Source organism: Typopeltis vanoorti, chromosome 18, assembly GCF_054136105.1.
Source record: "Typopeltis vanoorti isolate ZY-2024b chromosome 18, IOZ_Tvanoo_1.0, whole genome shotgun sequence".
Taxonomy (NCBI): domain Eukaryota; kingdom Metazoa; phylum Arthropoda; class Arachnida; order Uropygi; family Thelyphonidae; genus Typopeltis; species Typopeltis vanoorti.
In genome coordinates, this window is record NC_143566.1 from 47,197,484 (window position 1) to 47,220,284 (window position 22,801).

General features: G+C 36.9%; 1 protein-coding gene across 7 annotated transcripts in view; it reads left to right on the forward strand.

Annotated features, from left to right (window-relative positions):
• LOC150096631 (b(0,+)-type amino acid transporter 1-like) overlaps positions 1-22,801 on the forward strand; it is a 347,057-nt gene that overhangs the window by 237,861 nt on the left and 86,395 nt on the right. For all 7 annotated transcript variants that reach the window (XM_090408724.1, XM_090408727.1, XM_090408729.1 and 4 more), the window contains one exon: positions 13,592-13,695. In XM_090408724.1, coding sequence (XP_090264850.1) covers positions 13,592-13,695 — 104 coding nt within the window. The remainder of the gene's footprint in view (positions 1-13,591; positions 13,696-22,801) is intronic.

Below are 22,801 nucleotides of genomic sequence, written 5' to 3' on the forward strand. Positions count from 1 at the left end.
GTGAATCAGCTGAGGGAATGTGGACTGCAGAGTTTAGTGGATCGAAGAAGGAGAGGTGATATGATCGAGACTTTTAAACTGTTGAGAGGCAGTTACAGGTTGGACACTGAAGAGTTCTTTCACTTGGTGGAGCAGCAGGAACGAGCTATGACAAGGGGACCATCCCTGGAAAGTACGAAAGGAAGCCATGAGCAAGAGGATGATGCGTAGCTGCGAAGGATTATTAGTAATAGTACAGATGTGGTAGCCTTGCAAGAAGATTTGAATAAGCTAGATAGATGGGCAAATGAATGGGGGAGTATCGGTGTATGCAGCAAAATGTAAGGTCTTGAGGTTTGGGAAACATCGATGGGATGCTGCATACCCTATGAGAGGAGTTATACTGGTGGAAGTAGGGGAGACAAGAGATCTGGGGTTGATGATTGATAGAAACCTGAAATTTAGGGGACATATTGCAAAGGTGGTGAAGGTAACACAGAGGATTGCTGCAATTATGAGAAGGACACTGACCTGCAGAGATAAAAGGGTTATCATTCCGTTGTATAAGTCTCTGATCAGATCACACTTAGACTATTGTTCTCAGATTTGGTCCACAGGATTTGAAGGGGATAAATTAACTGTGGAAAGGGTACAAAGGCAGATAACAAAGATGGTTTCAGGACTGTACTACGATAGTTATGAGGATCAGCTGAGGGAATGTGGACTGCAGAGTTTGGAGGATAGGAGGAAGAGAGAGGTGATATGATTGAGACTTTTAAACTGTTGAGAGGTGGTTACAGGGTTGACACTGGGGAGTTCTTTTGCTTGGTTGAACAGTGGGAAGGAGTGATGACAAGAGGCCATCCCTGGAAGTTACGAAAGGAAACTGTGAGCAAGAGGGTGAGGAGTGGTTTCTTTGCATGAAGGGTGGTGGAACCGTGGAATGCATTGTCTGATAGATTGGTGAGAGAGCAAGAACAGTCATAGAGTTCAAGGAGTGGTATGATAGACTTTGTGTTTCCTAGGAAGGACCTTCTGTGATGAGTCTTTACTCCATGGAGACCTGAATAATAAGAATCTTTCACTTAAGCACTCTTAAAACTCATAAGGCAGTATTTTCCACTCCCTGATGAAACACAAAAATGGATTCGAGACTCTCCCTCCCTTTCACATTTGATTTGGAAAAATGTAAGCTTCCGTTGTCCAATAAAGAAGAGTTGAGATATCGTGTGACAATAGTTTAAAAAGCATTCATTCCAAAAAGCCATTCATTAGTTTTTGGTTTGGAATGGAGAAGGAATATCCAACTTTGTCAAAAATTTAAGTCAAATATTTGTTACCTTGCACAACAACTTGTTTATGTGAAATTGGTTTTTCATCTTTGACTGCTTTAAAAAATAATTGTAGGAACAGGCTGGATGTTGATGACTTGCAACTCTACCTTAGCAAGATAACCCCCAACCATTGATGAACTGTGCAAGCGTAAATGAGTGCAATCATCTCGCTGATTACCCACTAAAATGTTTATAATTTTATGAGATTTGTTAAATTGTTTGTTACTCTTTGTGTTTATCGATATATGTAATTTATGAATACAAAATTTAGTGTGTGTGTGTGTGTGTGTGTGTGTGTGTGTGTGTGTGTGTGTGTGTTTTATTCTATTCTATTCTATTCCCATTGTTATATCTATCTATACACGGGTACATATTTCTGGGTGGGGGGATACATGAAGCATAAAAAGTTAACCATTGCTTTAAGATGGTCAAATGCCTTGGGCTAACAGTTTGAATATTAATACAAATATAAAATTTGAAGTGCTCCTAGTGAAAGTTTATAGAAAGTGATAGTAATGAAATGTTTAAAAACTGAAGTATTTCTCAATTGTTTTGTCTAGTATTTCAAATCGCTCTCATTCTCCAGAATTAAACTTTGAATCTCCATACCTCTAATCATGTAGTAGAAAATTAAAAAAAAAAAAAAAAAAGTTTGAAATCTAAGCACTTGTTTGATTTTATGAATGAATAAACAACTTCTAGATATTTATGACTGACTATGGAATATTTTTTGTTACTGTCAGTGTTATTTAGGATCTCTACAGGGTCAGCATTAGGCGATCGTCTATCATATCACTCTTTAAATTAATTTACTTTATGCATTCTTACTATACTCATAAGCAGTACATGCTATACTCCTATGACTTCATACAGTAAAGCTCATGCTCTTACTCACCACTCCCTTTTGCAACTTGCAAGTCCTGGTCTCTATCTTTTCCCCTTGGTCCTTGAAAAATCTCCCTGTTGGCATCCAGTTTTTAACTCTCTCTTTCTCTCTCTCTCTCTCTCTCATATACTTAAATGTGTCGTCGGTTATCACTCATTCATCTTCTATCCATCAAACTCTGATCACATGTCCTCCATCTATCCTCATAACCAACATTCTACAGTCCTGTTATAATTTTTGTTAACAGGACTGTGGAATGTCCCATCTTTGTACCCTCTTAAGGCTTTATCCATTTCAAATGACCAGATCTGAGGACAATAATCCAGATGTCATATATATATATATATATATATATATATATATATATATATACACGGCTCTGATCAGATGTGATCTGATCAGAGCCTTATACAGTGGAATTGTATAAGGCCTTGGTTACCTTCTTATCTCTGTTGGTCAAATCCTTCCTTCTTGATATTCCAACAAACGCTCTAGGCTGTCTTCACTGCTTTTGCCTTAAACTTAAAATTTCTCTGGACTCTTATTCCCAGGATCCCTTGACTTCTCCACTCCTTACAGTAAAATTGCAGTAATAAAGTATGCAGCTTCTCATCTGTGGATTCCAGATTTGATGCATCTTGCATTTAGATATATTAAACCAATTCATTAAACAATATTTAATAACATTGATGTGTGGATGTATCCTGAAGGTCAAAAGACCTGAATAAAGTAGGTGTCAAATGGATGAATAAATGATTAAACATGAAATTTGGAAGAAGAGGATACTGTGGAGACAGCACAAGATGAATTATGGTAGCAATTATCTGCTCACTCTTTCAGCTAGCTCAAAATCCTGCTTTAGAATTATTATAGTGTCTTGATACTAGCACTATTTTTACATGGTCCTTTTAATTACTTATTTATTTTAGTCTATCTGTTTTGAAAAAGTGGATTTTCTGGGAGAAAAACGGCTACTTGCATATTAGACCAACTTAGATCACCTTCTTAGTCTTTTATAAAAGTTCCTAGTGTCCTAATCAGGATTAAAATGAGATCATTCAAGAGATAGATGTTATATTGTCCTCTTGAACATGTCATGAAAGCACTTTTAAAGGGTGGAGGGGGAAAAGAGACTGAAGATCATAAAAAAGCACATGTGGTAGCAGGATAGGTGTACTATGATAAATGATATGACAGAGCAAAGTGATGGAATGAGTGTGTTCCTAGAGGTCAATGAACAGGATGGGAATGAAATGAGTGTACAACTGTATTAAACAAGAGATCCATAAGATGATGATGTGAAATTTTTGTGAGAATAAGGATGTGAGGAGTTATGAAATACTTAAAGGTGCAGGACAGAAAACCAGTGTTGTAAAGAAAACTAAGCCAGAGTATGTAAAGAAATTGGCTGTGCAGGCTAAAGGCAGCATTGTGATAAAAAAGAATTTTATCATTATGCTATGAGTAGAAAAAAAAATGAATGAACATGGAAGAATAACTTTATTGTGTGCATATGGTACACTTGTGTCAGAAGCAGATGCAATTGCTCAGATGGTGAGTGCTCACTTGATTTATCAACCTGTAACATGGTACACAGTCCTATCACTACTTTGGATGAAGAGATAGAAATGCATGAAGGAGGTTCTAGAGTTGTTACATAACCCAGATAAGAATTTATGAAGTGATAGTGAAGATTTCAAGCAAGCTAACAACTAGCATTTAGAAAGGGGTTAAGACAAGCATACTTCTCAGGAACAGCATGGGTTTACTAAAGGAGATCATTTTTGAGCAATTTGCTCATGTTTTATAATAATGTTATGGCTAAATTAGATATATCCTGATACTGTTTGACTTTACTGCGTCATTTAATAGAGATCACATGAACAGCTGTTGAATAAGGAAGCAAGATTAAAAATACACTATCAACTTGGATAAGTGGGACCAGGACCTCTGTTGTTCATTTATACATTAATGATATTGAGAAAGATCTGACAGGAGGTGTTCAATTGTTTGCTGATGATGCAAAGATAGGCATGACAATCTGGAATGCTACTGATAATCAATTGCAGAATGATTTGAACTAGCTAGAACTATGGATAAATGATAAATGGCTGTCAGTTCAATGTTATCAAGTTAAAGTAATGCACTTTGTTGTGATGAGATGTCTAACAGCATATTGAAGAAACTTTAGACTAGGGATCTTGGAAATTATGATGGATACGAAACTGGAGTTCAAAGTAGAAACTGCATAGTAGAAATGCAAATAGAAACACATAGTAGAAACTGAAAATACAACTCAATGGATAATTGCAAAGATGAAACGAACATTGACATGTAAAGATAAGGAAGTTATTTTACTCCTTTCGAAGTCCATAATGCAACCACATCTAGACCAAAACTGTGCACTAATTTTATCTCCTGGGTTCTGAGAGGATTGTAAAAGGTTATGAAAAGGGTGCAAAGAAGAGTTACAAAGATGGTAATTGGGATTATGGAATATAAATTATGAGGACAAATTGTGAGAGCATGTGGACTGCAGTATGTGGGAGATAGAGGCTTATACATTTCTAAAAGAGTGTTATTGGATATTGGTTGATTAAATTTTTCATTTTGTGGAGGAGAGGACAAGGAGGCTTTTGTGGAAATTAGGTTTGTGTGCAGTTAATAAAGGGTTGAGAGTTAGGTTCTTTTTTCCTGGAGTAGTTAGTGTGAGTGGAACAGTTTGCTTTTTTTGAAATGGTGAATGCATGAATGAATATCTAGCGTGAATGAATTTAAAAGAAGATATGAAAACTGGTGCAGGTGATGTATGGCATCCCTCAACTCTTCAGGAACTGAAGTAAAGAAAATATAGGTGTAATCACCTCAAAGAGTGATATTGGACATATTTGGAGAAGCATGGTTATATAGCAACAAGATGGAAAGGTTGGCAGGATTTTGAATTAGTGAGTTATTGCAAGGAAAACTATACTGAAAAGGAAATTGTACTCTAGTTTTAATCTTCTACCAAGTATGAGTTTGTACAAAGTATCTTCATATCTAGGTTACATGAATATGGAGGTAGATGAAGTCTTTTGCATCCACATTCAAGAAATTGAAACCAGCAAAGATTTTGCATATTTGTCATCTATATTCCATTTTTTAGATTTTTCTATAACATCTAATTACTCTAACAACTAATTATGTTTGTTTTTGTGGATTTACTACAGAATTCTGACTGCTTACTTGTTCCTACATTCTGGTTTGATATTTTAGTTTCACTATTTTGTTTTACAAATTCATTGCTATGCTTGCATCTTACACGATTTATCACGTATGTGTATGCAATTTTTTCTTGTACCACCCCAAGATATATGCTGTACTCCAATCTTTTACTCCAATACTCCACTCATTTAGTATGGCAAATTTTAAGAGTGAATAATATAAGCTAAAACAATTTTCCTGAAAGAAAGTATTTTATAGAAAAAAATAATTCCAGATATTTAACTGATAAGATAATAACTATTAAAAAACAAGATTGCAGACACTAAATATATTTTCTTGCATTGGATATATATATATCAACATGCCAATGCATAAACAAGTTTCATTAGCTTCACAGGACATTTGGGATATACATATTTCATGCATCCATGTAATGGTTTGTGACAGTGGTGCTAATATGAGTGTCATGATGCTGAAGTTGTAAGCATCCCATGTTTTATTCGCATTTTGCTATAAGCAATAGCAGACTATTAATGCATGGATATTGATTTTGAATTTAATAGCAATGTGTAGAAAAATGGGGTATTTTAATCAGTCATCTGCTACATGCTAAATATTGAGATACTCAAACTGAATTAAATGTTAGCCATATAAAATTAGTTCACGTAAAGGATGCACAAAATTAGACCATATAAAAAATGATGGCATTAGAAGAGAACTAGATATTTACAATGTAAATGAAAAGATCAAGAAAAAGATCACTTTCCTTCTTATAAAACATTTGGTTGTTCTGGCTTCACTGGTCTTTTTATCTTGCAGTTGATCTTCCTCTCTCTCTCTCTCCCCCCTTTCCTTTTATCCACTTCTTTTGGTAGACGATATCTTTCCATCTTATATAAATGCTCTATCCATTTCTCTCTATATTCCTTGATCTTTTCATTTACATTGCAAAAATCCAGTTCCCTTCTAATGCCTTCATTTATTATCTGGGTCTAATTTTTTGCATCCTTTATTTGCTTTTAAAAATCTCATTTCTGCCACCTGTATTTTACTTTGATCTTTCTTTTTAATCCATATTTCTTAACCATGTAGTAGAGTAGGAGCAGCTATTACTTTGTAAAATTTGAGTTGAGTTTCTCATCTTGTTTTAAAATTCAATGTCATCTTAATTATTCCACAAATTTTCTGAAATTTATTTTTTCATCTATATGTTTGTATTTTAGATATATTATCATGCAACCTAAATAATTAAACTGCATTACCTGTTTTGTTATTTTATTTTCACTGATCAAGGAAATTAAAAACAATGAAGAAAGAGCTAGTACAAATCAATATAATACAAGAGAAACAATAGAAAGAACATCATAAGAATTTATGGTGTGATCTAGATTTATTATTACTGTACAGGCACCTCCATGGTGTCTGAAGACTCATTATGGGAGACTCGACTATCCACACAATCTATCATACCTCTCCTTGAACCCATTAACAGATAACAAACTCGCAACAGATTCTGGCAACCCATTCCATTCACAACTCTCCAAGCAAAAAATCTAGTCTTCACACCCTTACTAACCACACCTTTATTCAACTTCCAGAGATGACTCCTCCAGTCAAGTGCTGAAACATTTCCTCTGCATGAATCCTATAAAAACTCTTTAAAAGCAACTTAAATGTTTCTATCATATATTCTCTTTTTTCCCTATCAATCAACTTCTGCCATCCACACACCCTCAATCTATCTTCATAGGGAACAGACCACTCACCACCTCGGTTGCTCACCTCTGAATCTTCTCCACTTCTTCCTCATCCCCAAGAAATCCAGAATACCAGATCTGAGCACAGTAATTCAGATGTGGACATATCTAGGTATTATAAAGAGGAATAACTTCCTTATATCTACTTGTTATTGTGTTCTTCAGTAGCCAAGAATAAAAGCCAAGAATACGGAATAAATAAATTATAACTCTGTCTATCACCACCTCTAAATCTCTAGTTTCGTCTATTTCCTGGAGTGCAGTGCCATCAATGTGATACATAACTTATAATTTATTTATTCCAAAATGCATAACTTGACATTTCTCCACATTAAACTGATACCCATTATCTTTTGCCCATCCTGACAGCCTATATAACTGTCCTGCAATTTCACATAATCAGCAAACAACTGAATATTTCCTTTCAGGTTATTTCCTATATCATTTATGTACACCGCTAGTCACCTATTTTTGCCTCACTCCCCCCCCCCCCTCCTTATACCACCTTTTGATATCTAACAGCCACCTTCTTATCCACTTGTGTCATATCCATCCCCATCTGTTCTAATTTGCATAACAGATTTCCATGTGGTATTTATCAAATGTCTTTGCAAAATCCAGCAGTATCATCTTGTTGGATAAAGCCATTTTCTTTATCCAACTCTACTGTTACTCTATTATAAAAAGATAGTAAATTACTAAGGCATGTTGTCCCTCATACTGTATTATATCTTCATCCACCCATTTTTGAATTCTCTTTTTGACCAATTTTTCTAGTACTGTTAGTACCACATCTGAGATACTCATTGGTCTATAATTTGCTACTACAGTCTTAGAACATCTCTCTTTCCATTCTCTTGGAACTCTACCAGCACTGAGACTTAAAAAGCCTAGTCAGAGGCAATGCTAGGTCCCTTGCATATTCTTGCAAAACCTGAGTTGATAGCCCATCTAATCTCACAGCTGTATTTTCATTGAGATTCTGCAATATCCTAAGAACCTCTAATTCATCCATCTCTTATAGGCTAAAACAGTAACCTCACTTAGATGATGTATCCTTGCAAAGTGGTCACTTGGTAACTCAACTACAATATTTTATCTGCTGTCACCTTGTGACCATCATCACTCATTAAGGTTAATCTTCCATGGTCATTGTTACTCTTACTCGCCACATAACAAAACAACTGTTTAAGATTTTCTTTGGCCTGCTTGGCTAGATTCTTCTTGTAATCTGATTTTGCCTTCCTTGCCATGCTGGTCACTTTTCTTGCCTGAACCTTGTACTGTTCATAAGTTTGCTGGTTGCCTTTTTCCTTATATACTCTCTACAGCATTTCCTTCTGTAATTCATGCTAAATGATATCACTCATCCATCTAACTCCTGCTAGGTATACAATTTAATATTGCTTCCGCTAGATAATTCTTGACTATCTGCCATGCACTACTAACATCCTTACTGTGCATTATTTTATGCCATGGTATAAAATAATGCACAGATTTAAGCTTCCTCTTAAGCTTGTCATAATCACTTGCCTTGTAGTTGAACATGTATCCCTTAACGGAATATTCTTCATGTTTTACAATCTCCCAGGTCAAAATTGCATTGTCATTTTCACCAATTGGAAGGTTATGGATAGCTTTTCTAATCCTCTGACCAGGTCCAATAGTCTCACTCTCCTATTTCCCTCCATCACATGCTACCTCAAGTAATCATCTCTCTCTTAATTTACCTCTGAATGTTGCTCAACTTTAATTTTTTTTGAAATTTTCATACACAATTTTCTCTTCAACATGATACTCATTTTTATCCTGCACAACACTAAACGATAATTTCCATTGATTACTCACATCTTTTTATTGGAGAAATTAGTTGCTATTGCTAAGCCTTTTATATAAGGTGAGGTACTGGTGCTCTTCATGGTTTCTGAGTGTTTCAGGTAGTAGAGTGGATGTGAAATTCCTCCCCCCATCCCCGTTGCATTATTCAGGAATTGTGCTTTCAAGATACATTGCCATTCATGTTAGAGGACTGCTTTATCAGAAAACATATATATTTGCTGTGTGTTTAATCATGATATTAACACTGGGCATATGAAAGAATCTTGATTTATTGGACTTTGAAACATCAAATTTGAGTATATAAGCATTATTCTCCACTTCATGGGTGAATTAGTGACTAAGGAATGTATTTCAATCTGTAGACAATATAGCCAAATGACAAATATTCGAGATATCTGATCAAACTTGTTCACCCAACTTGTTTACATTTTCAAAATTTAGTTTGAATAGTCTTTTTATAACAATTTTTTCATTATTTCATTTAGTTTAAATAGGGTTACTCTAATTTGTCTTTTCATTTGAATCATAGTCATCCTTCAGGGTAATGAGGACAGAATATGTGAGAATACTTAGAAGTTTTATTTTATTTTTAATGTTTTAATTTTTTAAATTAGTGCTTGACCTCTCTCTTGCTTTTCTAATTATATATATTTTAATCCTTTGATTACATAACATAGGTTTGTCACTTGAAGAATATTATTTCTATTATTACAGGTGACTCCAGGGAGTCCTTAGACTAATCGAGGGGGGCCCTAAACATCATGTCCACACAACTATTCGACATTCTCACAGTATCTATCATACCTTGCCTTGAACTCATTTGCTGTCATATCACCCACAACAGACTCTGGCAGCTTATTTGCCATTCTAAAAGTAAAGAACCCAGCTCTAACACCCTTGCTAACCACATTCTTTCCCACCAGCTTCCATAGATGTCCCCTAGTTCTCCCACCACCAGTCCTGATCTCAAAAATATCCTCTAAATTAATCCTATAGAAACACTTCAGCAATTTGAATGTCTCAATTTACCTTGCCTTGAACTCATTTGCTGTCATATCACCCACAACAGACTCTGGCAGCTTATTTACCATTCTAAAAGTAAAGAACCCAGCTCTAACACCCTTGCTAACCACATTCTTTCCCACCAGCTTCCATAGATGTCTCCTAGTTCTCCCACCACCAGTCCTGATCTCAAAAATATCCTCTAAATTAATCCTATAGAAACACTTCAGCAATTTGAATGTCTCAATCATATCTCCCCTTTTCTGCCTATCAACCAATTTCTGCAACCCACAAATCTTCAACCTGTTCTCATAAGGTTCATTCCATAGACCTGCTATCATCTTGGTCACTCACCTCTGGATCCTCTCCACCTCCTCCCCATCAAGAAGAAACCTAGGTGACCAAATCTGGGCACAGTAGTCGAGATGAGGTCTTATCAAAGCTCGGTACAGAGGAATAATAACATGCTTAAATTTTAAAAGAGGTATACCGTGAGTAGACATATCGATACAAAATTAATAATGGAAAAAACTCACGTACAAAGATTATTTAATAGTATAATTTTCACCTGTGTGTCACAGGCATCTTCAGTACATCTACAGCACAGGCGAAAATTATACTATTAAATAATCTTTGTACGTGAGTTTTTTCCATTATTAATTTTGTATCAATAACTTGCTTGTCTCTGCTCGTCAATGTATTTTTCAGCAACCAAGTGATTTGATGAGCTGATTTAGCCACTTTTGCAATGTGTCCCCTAAACTTCATCTCCCTATCCACCAACACTCCCAAGTCCCTGGTCTCATCAATCTCCTGGAGTACAGTTTCACCAATGTGATATACTGCTGCTAATCTTTTCACCCCAAAATGCATAACCTTACATTTTGTCACATTAAATTGACATCCATTCTTCTTAGCCCAGAACTCCAATCTATCCAAATCATCCTGCAAGATTTTGACATCTTCTGCATTCACTATTGTCCTACCCAACTTTGCATCATCAGCGAAGAAATGAACCGTTCCTCTTAGATCCTTCCCTATATCGTTAATGAACAAATTAAACAGCAGTGGTCAAAGAACCCTGCGGCACACCACTAGTCAGAGGCCATTCTTTTGGATTCTACTCCTGAATAAACTACTCTCTGATATCTCTCCATCAACCACCCACCTATCCATCTCACCAACCCTATATCCATTCCCATATGTTGTAGTTTACGGATTAGAATTCCATGTGGTATCCTGTCAAATGCCTTTGCCAGGTCCAGCAGTATCACTGTAAACCCATTTTCCTTATCCAGTTCAGCCGTCACCTTGTTATAAAACTTGAGCAAGTTATTGAGGCATGATCTACCCTTCACAAAGCCATGCTGTCCTCTGTACAGTATCTCATTTTCATCAATCCATTCCTGTATTTTTCCCTTGACTACTTTCTCCAAGACCTTGACAACGACTCCTGATCGGTCGGTAATTTGCAACAGTAGTCTTGGATCCTCCTTTATGCAGTGGAACTATTTTCTCCTCTTTCCACACCTTCGGGACTAAACCAGATCCGAGACTCAGATTAAACAACATGGTAAGGGGCACTGATAATTCTTTAGCTGCTTCATGTAAGACCCGTGCCAGTATACCATCCAATCCCACAGATGTATTCACATTAAGGTTCTGTAATAAATTTAGTTTAATCCTTTATCCAAGTGTGTGTGCAAACAAAGTTTGCGCCTGAAAGTATCTTCAGGACTGGGGTAAAGTGGTACAACACCAGGTGACTCCTTGCAAAGGTGAAGCAAGCAACCAACACTCCTATCTCAGTATCTCCCATAATGCAAAACACATCTCCTTGCAGATATGTATAATGCTATGCATTAAGGGAAGGGCCACTACCTAGACTAGTTTCGACCTTTATTGAGGTCTCTTCAGTGGGAGCCAGGCCCAAGTGGAGATACCAAGGCAGAAGCATTAGCAAGGTCATCTCCTCCTATAGGAGCTGCCAAACGGTGTGCCACCTTTTTATTAAATTACTCTGGATTTAGAGAATGATGTTGAAAGTTTATTTTTCACTTGATCAGACTATAATAAATTTAGTTTAATCCTTTATCCAAGTGTGTGCAAACAAAGTTTGCGAAAGAAAGCTTGTGCCTTGGTATCTCTACTTGGGCCTGGCTCCCACTGAAGAGACCTCAATAAAGGATGAAACTAGTCTGGGTAGTGGCCCTTCCCTTAATGCATAACATTATACATATCTGCAAGGAGATGTGTTTTGCATTATGGGAGATACTCAGATAGGAGTGTTGGTAGCTTGCTCCACCTTTGCAAGGAGTCGCCTGGTGTTGCCACTTTACCCCAGTCCTGAAGATACTTTCAGGCACAAACTTTGTTTGCTCACACTTGGATAAAGGATTAAACTAAATTTATTATAGTCTAACCAAGTGAAAAATAAACTTTCAATAAGGTTCTGTAATAGACTATTCACCTCCACTTCATTCATCACAATTCCCTGTATAAACTAATGGTTACTTCATTCTTTCAGTGTCACCACCTGGATGATATACTCGTGCAAAGTGCTCACTCAGTAATTCCACTATATCAACTGATTCAGTGACCTCCTTACAATCGGCATTCTTTAAAATCATTCTGCCGTGTACAATTTTTTTTTTTTTGCTTGCAGCATATTTAAAGAACTGTTTGGGATTCTCTATAGCTTGCATGGCTAGTTTCCTTTCATAATCCCCTTTTGCTTTTCTTACCACACTCGTTACCCTTCTGGCTGCGCTTTATACCATTCGTGTGCCTGCAGATCGCATTTCTCTTTAAATTCCCTCCACAGTTGTTTCTTTTTTTGCAGCTCAAGCTTAATGGTGTTATTCATCAATTTAACCCCTACTTGTTTCATTATTCTGAGTTAAAAAAAAAAAAAAAAACGGCCAATGCCTTTTTTATTCCTGTATAGGGAGTAGGTGAGGCCGTTTCAGCCCGATCTAACTTTTGGAGACTGAGGGGGAAAGTTCAATCTTCACTGGTACCCAATCAGAGATAGCTGGCCCAAGGCTATCGCTAATTAAGTGGCACGCAGTGAAGAGAGACGACTCAACAAGTGCCGCCTTCTCGTGGTCCCTAACACAATATATTTAATGTCTAAAATAATGTGGGTTCTACGGTAGATTTTCTTGAGTTTACAGGAGAAAAATCTACTGCTTGCCTGTGCCAGAGATAGACTAACTCGAGAACTGGTCAAAAAAAGGCTTAGAAAAATTTCCTCTAGTTGCCAGCTAGATTCGAAACAAAGTCTTCCTTCATGAGGTCAAGCGCTGTGGTGTGCAAATACCACATCCAGTGAGCTACACAGACTCTCTGAGTAGACAGACAAATTATATTTCTCAAACAGACTTGTGTACGGTGATTTTCTTTGAAAATTTTAGTTATATTTTGTTGGTTCTGTGCAGATATTAAAAAAAAATCAACCACACTTCATATAGAATGTATTAATATTCGGTGGTACATTAAAGTATGTTATAAATGAAAATAGGATATAATTTATGAAAATAAAATTACATTAATATACTAGAAATATAACTATGATGAAATATTTTCAGCGATTTGCTGCATATGTTCTTGGTCCAGCAGCTCCTCTTATTCCTTTGCTTGTAGCAGCATCTTCATTTGGAGCAGCAAATGGAAGCAGTTTTATAGCATCAAGGTATGAAATAGCATTGTCACTAATTTTATGATATTATTATTGTAAGGAGGGTAAATCTGTAATTCTGCTTGTAGTATCTAAAACAGTTATAAGCAAATAAGAGACTTAGTGAATTAGACTATAGTTTTGAAGTATTGCAATATGTTATTTGGGCATCTTCACAGAGTCGGAAGATTTGTTGCAGAAGGCCCACTAACTATTCACACAATATACCTGTGATAAATCTTTAACTCATTCCCTGACAAATCACTCATGATAAATTCTAGCAATTCATTCTACTCCAAGCAAAACATCTAGTCCTGATACCTTTGCCAAACTACACTGTTCCCGATCCCTTGTTATCCCCTCCCCCATCAGTCCTCTAAAACCTTTTCAGTAGTTTGTTTCTAACATAACCCCTCTTTTATACCTATCAACCAACTTCTGCAACCCAAAACCTCCAATCTCTCCTCATTAGGGAGGCATTCTGCAACTGCTTTACCATTTTGGTCACTTGACTGTAGATCATCACCATTTCATTCCTCAGAAATGCAGATGACCAGATCTATGCAGTCTTTCAGATGTGGCCAAAAACTTAGAAAGAGGGATAATAACTTCATTTCTGCATATCTATGTGTATCCTTCAGCAACAAAGTAATCATATGAGTTACTTGTTAATTTTTTGAAATATACTATCTAAACAGCTTCCTTTCTGCTGTTCTTAGCCTCACTGTTCTTTTCTTGGAGTTCATTTCTGTCAGTATTGTGCATAACTTGTAATCTTTTTTTATCTCAAAGTTCATAAACTTGTACATTTTCCACATTAAAATGGCATACATTATCCTTTATTCATACTGTCAGCCAAATTATTTAAATCATTTTGTAGGATCTCTAACCTAATCTCCAATAACCAGTTCTTGGTGTCCAACTGTTGTCAGACATTCTTATCACATCCTGCCCATTTCCATGTATTGCTTTTTATTATTGTTACATTATTCATTGCCTTTGTTTCCTTATCCAATTATTATTCTGTTTATCTCTTCTTAGTATCATTAATATATGTATGTTAAACAATAATGGCCCTAGTACACCACTAGTCACCCTCCTTCTCATAGATGCTGCACCACTGTATATCCCCTTCTGATACCTGACAAGTCCAATCAGCTATTTTTTAATCCACATCAGAAGTTTATTTTTTTCCCCATCCCTTTCAGTTGGTATTATAACAACCTTTGTGGAATTTGTGGTATTATAACAACCTTTGCTTGATTCCGTTGTGGAATCTTGTCAAATGCTTTGGCAAAATGCAGAAATATCATGGTATACTTATATCTACTGTTGCTATTATAGAACAAGAGCAGATTGCTAAGGCAAGACCTACCTTTAACTAAACCATGATGGCCTCTATAGAGGATACCACTGCTGTCTACCCACTTTTGGGTGTGATTCCTAACCAGCCTTTCCAATACATTGATGACATAGCAGAAATACTAATTGGTCTATAATTCACAGCATCAGTTTTAGATCCATCATTATATAATGGCATTTTATTGCTCTCCTTCCAATTATTAAGAAGCTTGCATGTGCCGAGAACAACTTGGTCAGCTTGAACAACTAGGTCAGGGACATTGCTAAATGCTTTGCACATTTCTTCAGCACCTTCTTTGATAACCTATCCAGTCCATCTGTATTTGAGGCAAGCTGTTGTAACAGCTTTAATACTTCGAACTTCTGTTCTTTCCCAACATCCAGAAAGCTAATGGGTCTGTCTGAAATATATATACCTTACTAAAATAATCACTTAATAACTTGGCTATTTGTTATGTCACTTTTCTACAATTGCATTCATTATGAATATTCTTCCATGGTCATTCTTCCTTTTTACTTGCTGTATAGCAATAACATTCTTTCAGCTTTCCTCTGGTCTGTTGGCTAACTTCTTTTCACAATCTGATTTTATCTTCCTCACATGGCAGTCACTCTCTTAGCCTGTTCTTAATAGCACTCCAGATTCTCATCATCACTCTTCTCATTATATTTGATCCACAATATTCTCATGTTACATGGTTGAATAACATGTAACACTCTGAGGGTTGCAGTAGCCATAGCTATCTTCTCATAGATGCCTTTTGTAAAAAATAGTTAAAAAAAAATCATTGGAATATAATACATCTGTATGTTTTTTAGATCTGGAAAAAGAATACTAAAAGAAAAATGCTATTCAGAACTCTACAATTATGTGGTATAAAGGGAAGATTATAGAGATAACTAATAATTAAGGAATTGACAGCGTACACTAGAAATATAAATTAAATAAACTTTAATATATACTTTCCTATATTTTGGCAAACGTCACGTTGCCGTCTTCTTGGGAACTTATTACAAAGACAAGTTCACACAAGTACTACATAACAGCAAATGAGAACCGAAGCTTGGAGGTTAACGTTTTCCTAAAGTCCTGATGGTGCCCCCTGGTGGGCTATATTGGTAGTTCTTGGCCTTTGGGCTGAAGTTCTTCTGATAAATGTTTCCCAAATTTGGGGCAGTCTCATGCATCCAAATTTTGTTGAGGTTTGGCATGTTCCTAAGGGCTGAAGCTGATTCCATGAATAGTCTTTCATATTTGAACTTGCTGCGGTGTATTACTGTGGCTTTCTTCCATCTTATTCTGTGGTGAGTATCCAGAGCGTGGTCTGCAAGCCCAGAGCGGCTGTACTTGTGAAATAGGATCCTTGTGTTCTGAGATTCTGATATTTGCTGTCCTGCCTGTTTGGCCAAAGTAGGACAGTTTACAGCTGCAAGGGACCTGGTATACACCAGGTAGGTCTAGGAGAAGTGGTTGGTCTTTAGTGGAGCAGATAAGGGATGCCAATTTTCTATGTAGTCTCTAACAGGTGGTCAAGTCATGTTTTTTTAAGATTTTGTTGATTTTTTCCGAGGTGCCTCCGATGTAGGGAATGGTGATGGATCTAGAGTAATCTTTTTTGTGAAGGGGGGGTTGTGGATAACTAGGTTAAGTATTTTTTGAATTCTTTTTTTTGGGGGGGGGGTAGCCATTGGCTGAGAAAGTGTCACGGATGTGATTTAGTTCAGTAGTTAGGGCTTGATCATTAGAACAGATTATTTTTGCCCTGTTGAATAGTGTCTTAATAACTCCATATTGTTGTGAGGGGTGGGGGTGATGGGATTGTTGGTGAATGTATCTGCCTGTATGGGTGGGTTTTCTGTAAACTGAGAAAACCAAGGTTCCATCAAGTTGGCCGGTGACTAGTGTGTCTAGGAGCCTTGGTTTTCTCAGTTTATAGAAAACCCACCCATACAGGCAGATACATTCACCAACAATCCCATCACCCCCCCCCCCTCACAACAATATGGAGTTATTAAGACACTATTCAACAGGGCAAAAATAATCTGTTCTAATGATCAAGCCCTAAATACTGAACTAAATCACATCCATGACACTTTCTCAGCCAATGGCCACAACCCCCCCCCCCTTCACAAAAAAGATTACTCTAGATCCATCATCATTCCCTATATCCGAGGCACCTCGGAAAAAATCAACAAAATCTTAAAAAAACATGACTTGACCACCTGTTATAGACCACATAGAAAATTGGCATCCTTTATCTGCTCCACTAAAGACCAACCACTTCCCCTAGACCTACCTGGTATATACCAGGTCCCTTGCAGCTGTAAACTGTCCTGCTTTGGCCAAACAGGCAGGACAGCAAATATCAGAATCTCAGAATACAAGGATTACATCCTATTTCACAAGTACAGCCACTCTGGGCTTGCAGACCACGCTCTGGATACTCTCCACAGAATAAGATGGAAGAAAGCCACAGTAATACACTGCAGCAAGTTCAAATATGAAAGACTATTCATGGAATCAGCCTCACCCTTAGGAACATGCCAAACCTCAACAAAATTTGGATGCATGAGACTGCCCCAAATTTGGGAAACATTTATCAGAAGAACTTCAGCCTAAAGGCCAAGAACTACCAATATAGCCCACCAGGGGGCACCATCAGGACTTTAGGAAAACGTTAACTTCCGAGCTTCGGTTCTCATTTGCTGTTATGTAGTACTTGTGTGCACTTGTCTTTGTAATAAGTTCCCAAGAAGATGGCAACGTGACGTTTGCCGAAATATCAGAAAGTATATATTAAAGTTTATTTAATTTATATTTCTAGTGTATGCTGCCAATTCCTTAATTATTAGTTATCATGTATAACCAGCGTATAAGCCTCTCAACAAGAATAAGATTATAGAGAGCAATACACATTTGTATTTAAGTTGAAGGTCAGCATTTAGAACTGAAGGAAGTATACAAGAAGGTGTTTGATAAAATCAGGTGTTGTAAGATGAGTGCACTCTATCTTCACTCTTATTCATTATCTATATAGATCACATTTATGCTCTGCATTATATTCCTAAGCAAATCCATTTCAAATCTCCAGGATTATTTAGCTAAATTGAATAACAGCTGTAATAAATTTGGCATGAAAATTAGCAATAGACCAAAATTATGAAAATGGAGAACATAAGTTAATATTTCAACTTTTTTTTAGCCACAATTGTTAGTGAAGATTCCAAACGATATAAGGAAATTAACAATGGAATAAGTAAAGCTGGTATGGTGAGGAGCTAACAGAATAAATTTATAGAGAATAAGAGAGTAATTGACACTTAACCAGCAGTATATATGGCAATGTGCAAACCAATTTTAACTTATGAATCTTGAGAGCTGGGTTAGAAATAAGGCTGTAGACATTAAAGACAGCAGACCCCAGATATGAGAGTTCTGAAAAAATTAGAAGAGTGAATAGATGGTATTGGTTGGCAGAAATATATTAAAAATGAAGAAACTTGAACTGTTAGCATTCAGGAATATGTGAGCAGAGCAGATCTAAAGTGGTGTGGTTTAAGCAGAATGGGAGAGGAACAGTTAGAAAAAATGGTGTTCAGTGCAAGACAGCAGGAAAAAGATCCCAGAGTAGAAGGAAGATCTAGGGAGATTAATGCAGTCAGAAGTACTCTCTTAGAAGACAGAAATATAACAATATTGACAGGACATTAGTAATAACATAAACTTAACTTAATCATGTAGTCTTGTCATAGTATCCAGTACATCCCTTGAAGGGTACATATCAAAAAAATGATGAGGATGATGTTTTTTGGGTGGGGAGCTACTACATTGGGGTAGTTATTATCACCTTATATCCTCAGTTGTACAGTTCTAGTGACAGAAAGAATCATATGAAGTGTAGTCATTGAGGTGAAAATAGTTGAGGATGTCATTTGAGGTTCCATCAGAAATATTATTTATGGCATCTCCATGGAGTCTGGAGACTCATCGCAGGACACCCAAATCAACCATCATATACACAAATCCTATCATACCTCTCTAATAAATTTAGTTTAATCCTTTATACAAGTGTAAGCAAACAAAGTTTGTGCCTGAAAATATCTTCAGGACTGAGGTAAGGTGGTACATCCCTTGGCAACTCATAGCAAAGGTGGACCAAGCTCTCTCATCACTCCTTGTTTCAGTATCTCCCATAATCCAAAGCACATCTCCTTGCGGACATGTATACTGCTATGCATTAAGGGAAGGGCCACTATCCAGACCGGTTTTGACCATTATTGAGGTCTTGTCAGTGGGAGGCAGACCCAGAGTGGTGATACTAAGGCAGAAGCAGTGGAGAGGGGGTCTGCCTCCCACTGATGAGACTTCAGTAAAGGTCAAAACCAGTCCGGGTAGTGGCCCTTCCCTTAATGCATAGCAGTATACATGTCTACAAGGAGATGTGCTTTGCATTATGGGAGATACTGAGACAAGGAGTGATGAGAGCTTGGTCCACCTTTGCTATGAGTTGCCAAGGGATGTACCACCTTACCTCAGTCCTGAAGATATTTTCAGGTGCAAACTTTGTTTGCTTACACTCGGATAAAGGATTAAACTAAATTTATTATAGTCTAACCAAGTGCAAAATAAACTTCCGACTATCATACCTCTCCTTGAATCCATTCACCATCAGAACTCAAAACTAATTCAGGCAATTCATTTCACTCACTCACCACTCTCCACACAAAAAATCTGGTCCACACACTCCAGCTAATCATTCTTGCACAGTTTCCACAGATGGCCCCTAGTTCTCTATTTGTCATGCATTGAAAAATTTCACTTTTATAAATTTTATAAAACCCCTTTAATATCTTAAAAGTTTCTATCATGTCCTCTTTTCTGTCTATCAACTAAACTTGGTAACCCACAAACCTTCAACCTATCCTGATAGGGAGTATTCCACAGACCTATCACCATCTTGGTCTCTCTTCTCTGATTGTTTTCAGCAACTTCCTGGTCCCCCAGGAAACCCAGTATATGATTGCTCTCCCCAGGTGACTGAATCTGTGCACAGTAGTCAAGATGTGACCTAATCATAGCCTTATACAGAAAGATAATAACTTCTTTATCTTTACGTGTTAGCATATAATAAATTTAGTTTAAAAAAATACTTGTTAGCATGTTTTTCAATATCCAAGTAAATCATTGAACTATTTTACCAACTTTTGCAATATTTCCTCTGAACTTCAACTATTTGTCCACCATTATCCCTACAAGTCCGTAGCTTCATCAATTTCCTGTAAATCAATACCATCAATATGATACACCATATGCAACCTTTTCAACACAAAGTGCATAACCTTACATTTTGCAACATTAAATTAACAATCATTATCCTTTACCCACAATGCCAATTTATTTAAATCATCCTGCAGGATATCTACATCACCTTTATCAACTATTGCTCTCCCCAGTTTTGCATCATCAGCAAACAACTGAATATCCCCTCTTAAGTCTTTCCCTATGTCATTGATATACAAATTAAAGAGTAGTGGCCCCTAGTACCAAACCCTGAGGTATTCCACTAGTCACCATCATTCTCCTAGACTCCACTCCATCATATACTACTCTCTGGTGTCTGTCCATCAGCCATTCCAGTTTTTGTAATAGTTTTCCATGTGGTATTCTGTCAAATGCCTTGGCAAAGTTGAGTAGTATCATGGTTTAGACATTGCCTTTATCCAATTCTGCTGTCACTTTATTACAAAATGTGAATAAGGTACTAAGATAGGACTTACCTTTTTATAAAGCCATGCTACCCTATAGAGTATTGCATCCCTATCCACCCACTGTTGTATTTTACCTTTCACCAACTTTTTGAATACTTTAACAACCACTTCTGATATATTAATTGTCTGTAGTTTGCTACCTCTGTCTTGGAGCCACTTTTATGTAATGGTACTATCTTGCCCTCTTTCCGCTCCCTTGGAACCCTGCCAGAGATGAGACTTAGATTGAACAACTTAGTCAAATGCAATGCGCATTCACTCTTGTACATTCATGCAGTACATGGGCTGATATGCCATAGAGTCCCACTAATGGCAACTAATGTTGCCATTAGTGGCATGAATATTGAAATGAATATGGAAGCTTTTTTGCATATAGAGGTCATTATCTGGCAGAAAATGGTCCAATATACCTCCTTTAGTCCAGACATAATTATGAGTGCTCACTTGAAATTTCTGAGGCCACCTGATTAGTTCACAGGCAGCTACAGATGGCATTGCTTTTGATGTCTGCTTGTTTAATTATTTATATCTGCAGTTAATGCTGATCTCTTGGTTTTGAGTGATTCATAGCTATTTAACCCTATATAGGGCTACTAAACAAGGTCCACTTCATCCAGTGTTACTTACTGCATAGTAAAAATATTTCATTTGTTCTGCTTAGCTAATTTTCTTCTCATAACTTCATTTAGCCTTCCTTATCATACTAATTGTCTGTTTTTCCAGCACTTTGTATTGGTAACATTACAATTCAAATGGTATGCCAAAGTATCACTAATCTGATCAACCATTATTATACTGATCTGAACTTTGGTGTAAAAAAAAAAAAAAATACATCAAAGCTACATGCTGTTTTTTTGCATGGCCAAAGATCATATTCATTTAATGGCCAGTAATAGTGGTAGTCTATTCACTATTTAAAATAAGGCTGAGGTTTGTTAGTCACAGTTATAAGATACTGGACTACTACAGTCCTAATTGTTATGATCTGTTACAAGAAAAAGGTTATGTGGATCGAATATATGCCATCCACATTCTTGAGATTTTTAGACCATTATTGTTGAGATTAGGTTGATTGATTAGAATTTCACAGGCTGCTTGAAATTTGCATTTGTATACCAGGTTTTGGTGTGATGTAAGGAACAGGTGCTTTTCCAGTCATTTGTATGTAGGTGATCCAGGGCATAATCAGAAAAACTACATTTACTATATTTATTAAATTTATTATTATTATTATCACCCCAAGACCTCATGGAGTCAAAGACTCATCTGGGAGGTCCTTTTATCACACACACACACACACACAGCTCATCATACCATGTTTTAAATACATTCAAACTCTTTGCAGACACCACATTCTCAGGCAAAGCATTTCAATCATTCACAACTCTGCACGAATAAACCTGCCTCTCACTCTGCTACTCACACCCTCTTTATACATTCCAGGGATGACCTCTGGTTCTCCCCTGATCTCCCACTATTCTCTGCAGAACTTCTCCACCATTGATCTTATAACAACCCCTTACCAACTTGTAGGTCTCTATCATATCTCCCCTCTTCCTCCTCTCCACCAGACTCTGCAAATTGCATCTTCTCAATCTTCCCTCATACCTGACATTCCAGAGGTCAGAAACTACCTTATTCAGTCTCCTTTGGACACTTCCCAACATTTCTTCATCCATCTGAAAACCTGCTGACCAAATCTGACCACAATAGTCCATGTGTGGCCTAATCAAAGCCTTATACAACGGAACAAGAATCTCCCAACTTCTACATGTCAGTGTCCTCTGCATCATTCCCAGAAGCCTTTGTGTTGTCTTCACAATTTTGGCAATGTGTCCCCTAAATTTTAGATCCTTATCCACTATCACCCCCAGATCTCTTATTTCCTCTACCTCCAACAATATATTCTCACCAAGCATAAATTCTGCATCCCATCTTTGTTTTCCAAATTTTAAAACCTTACATTTTGCGACATTGAACTCGTATCCCC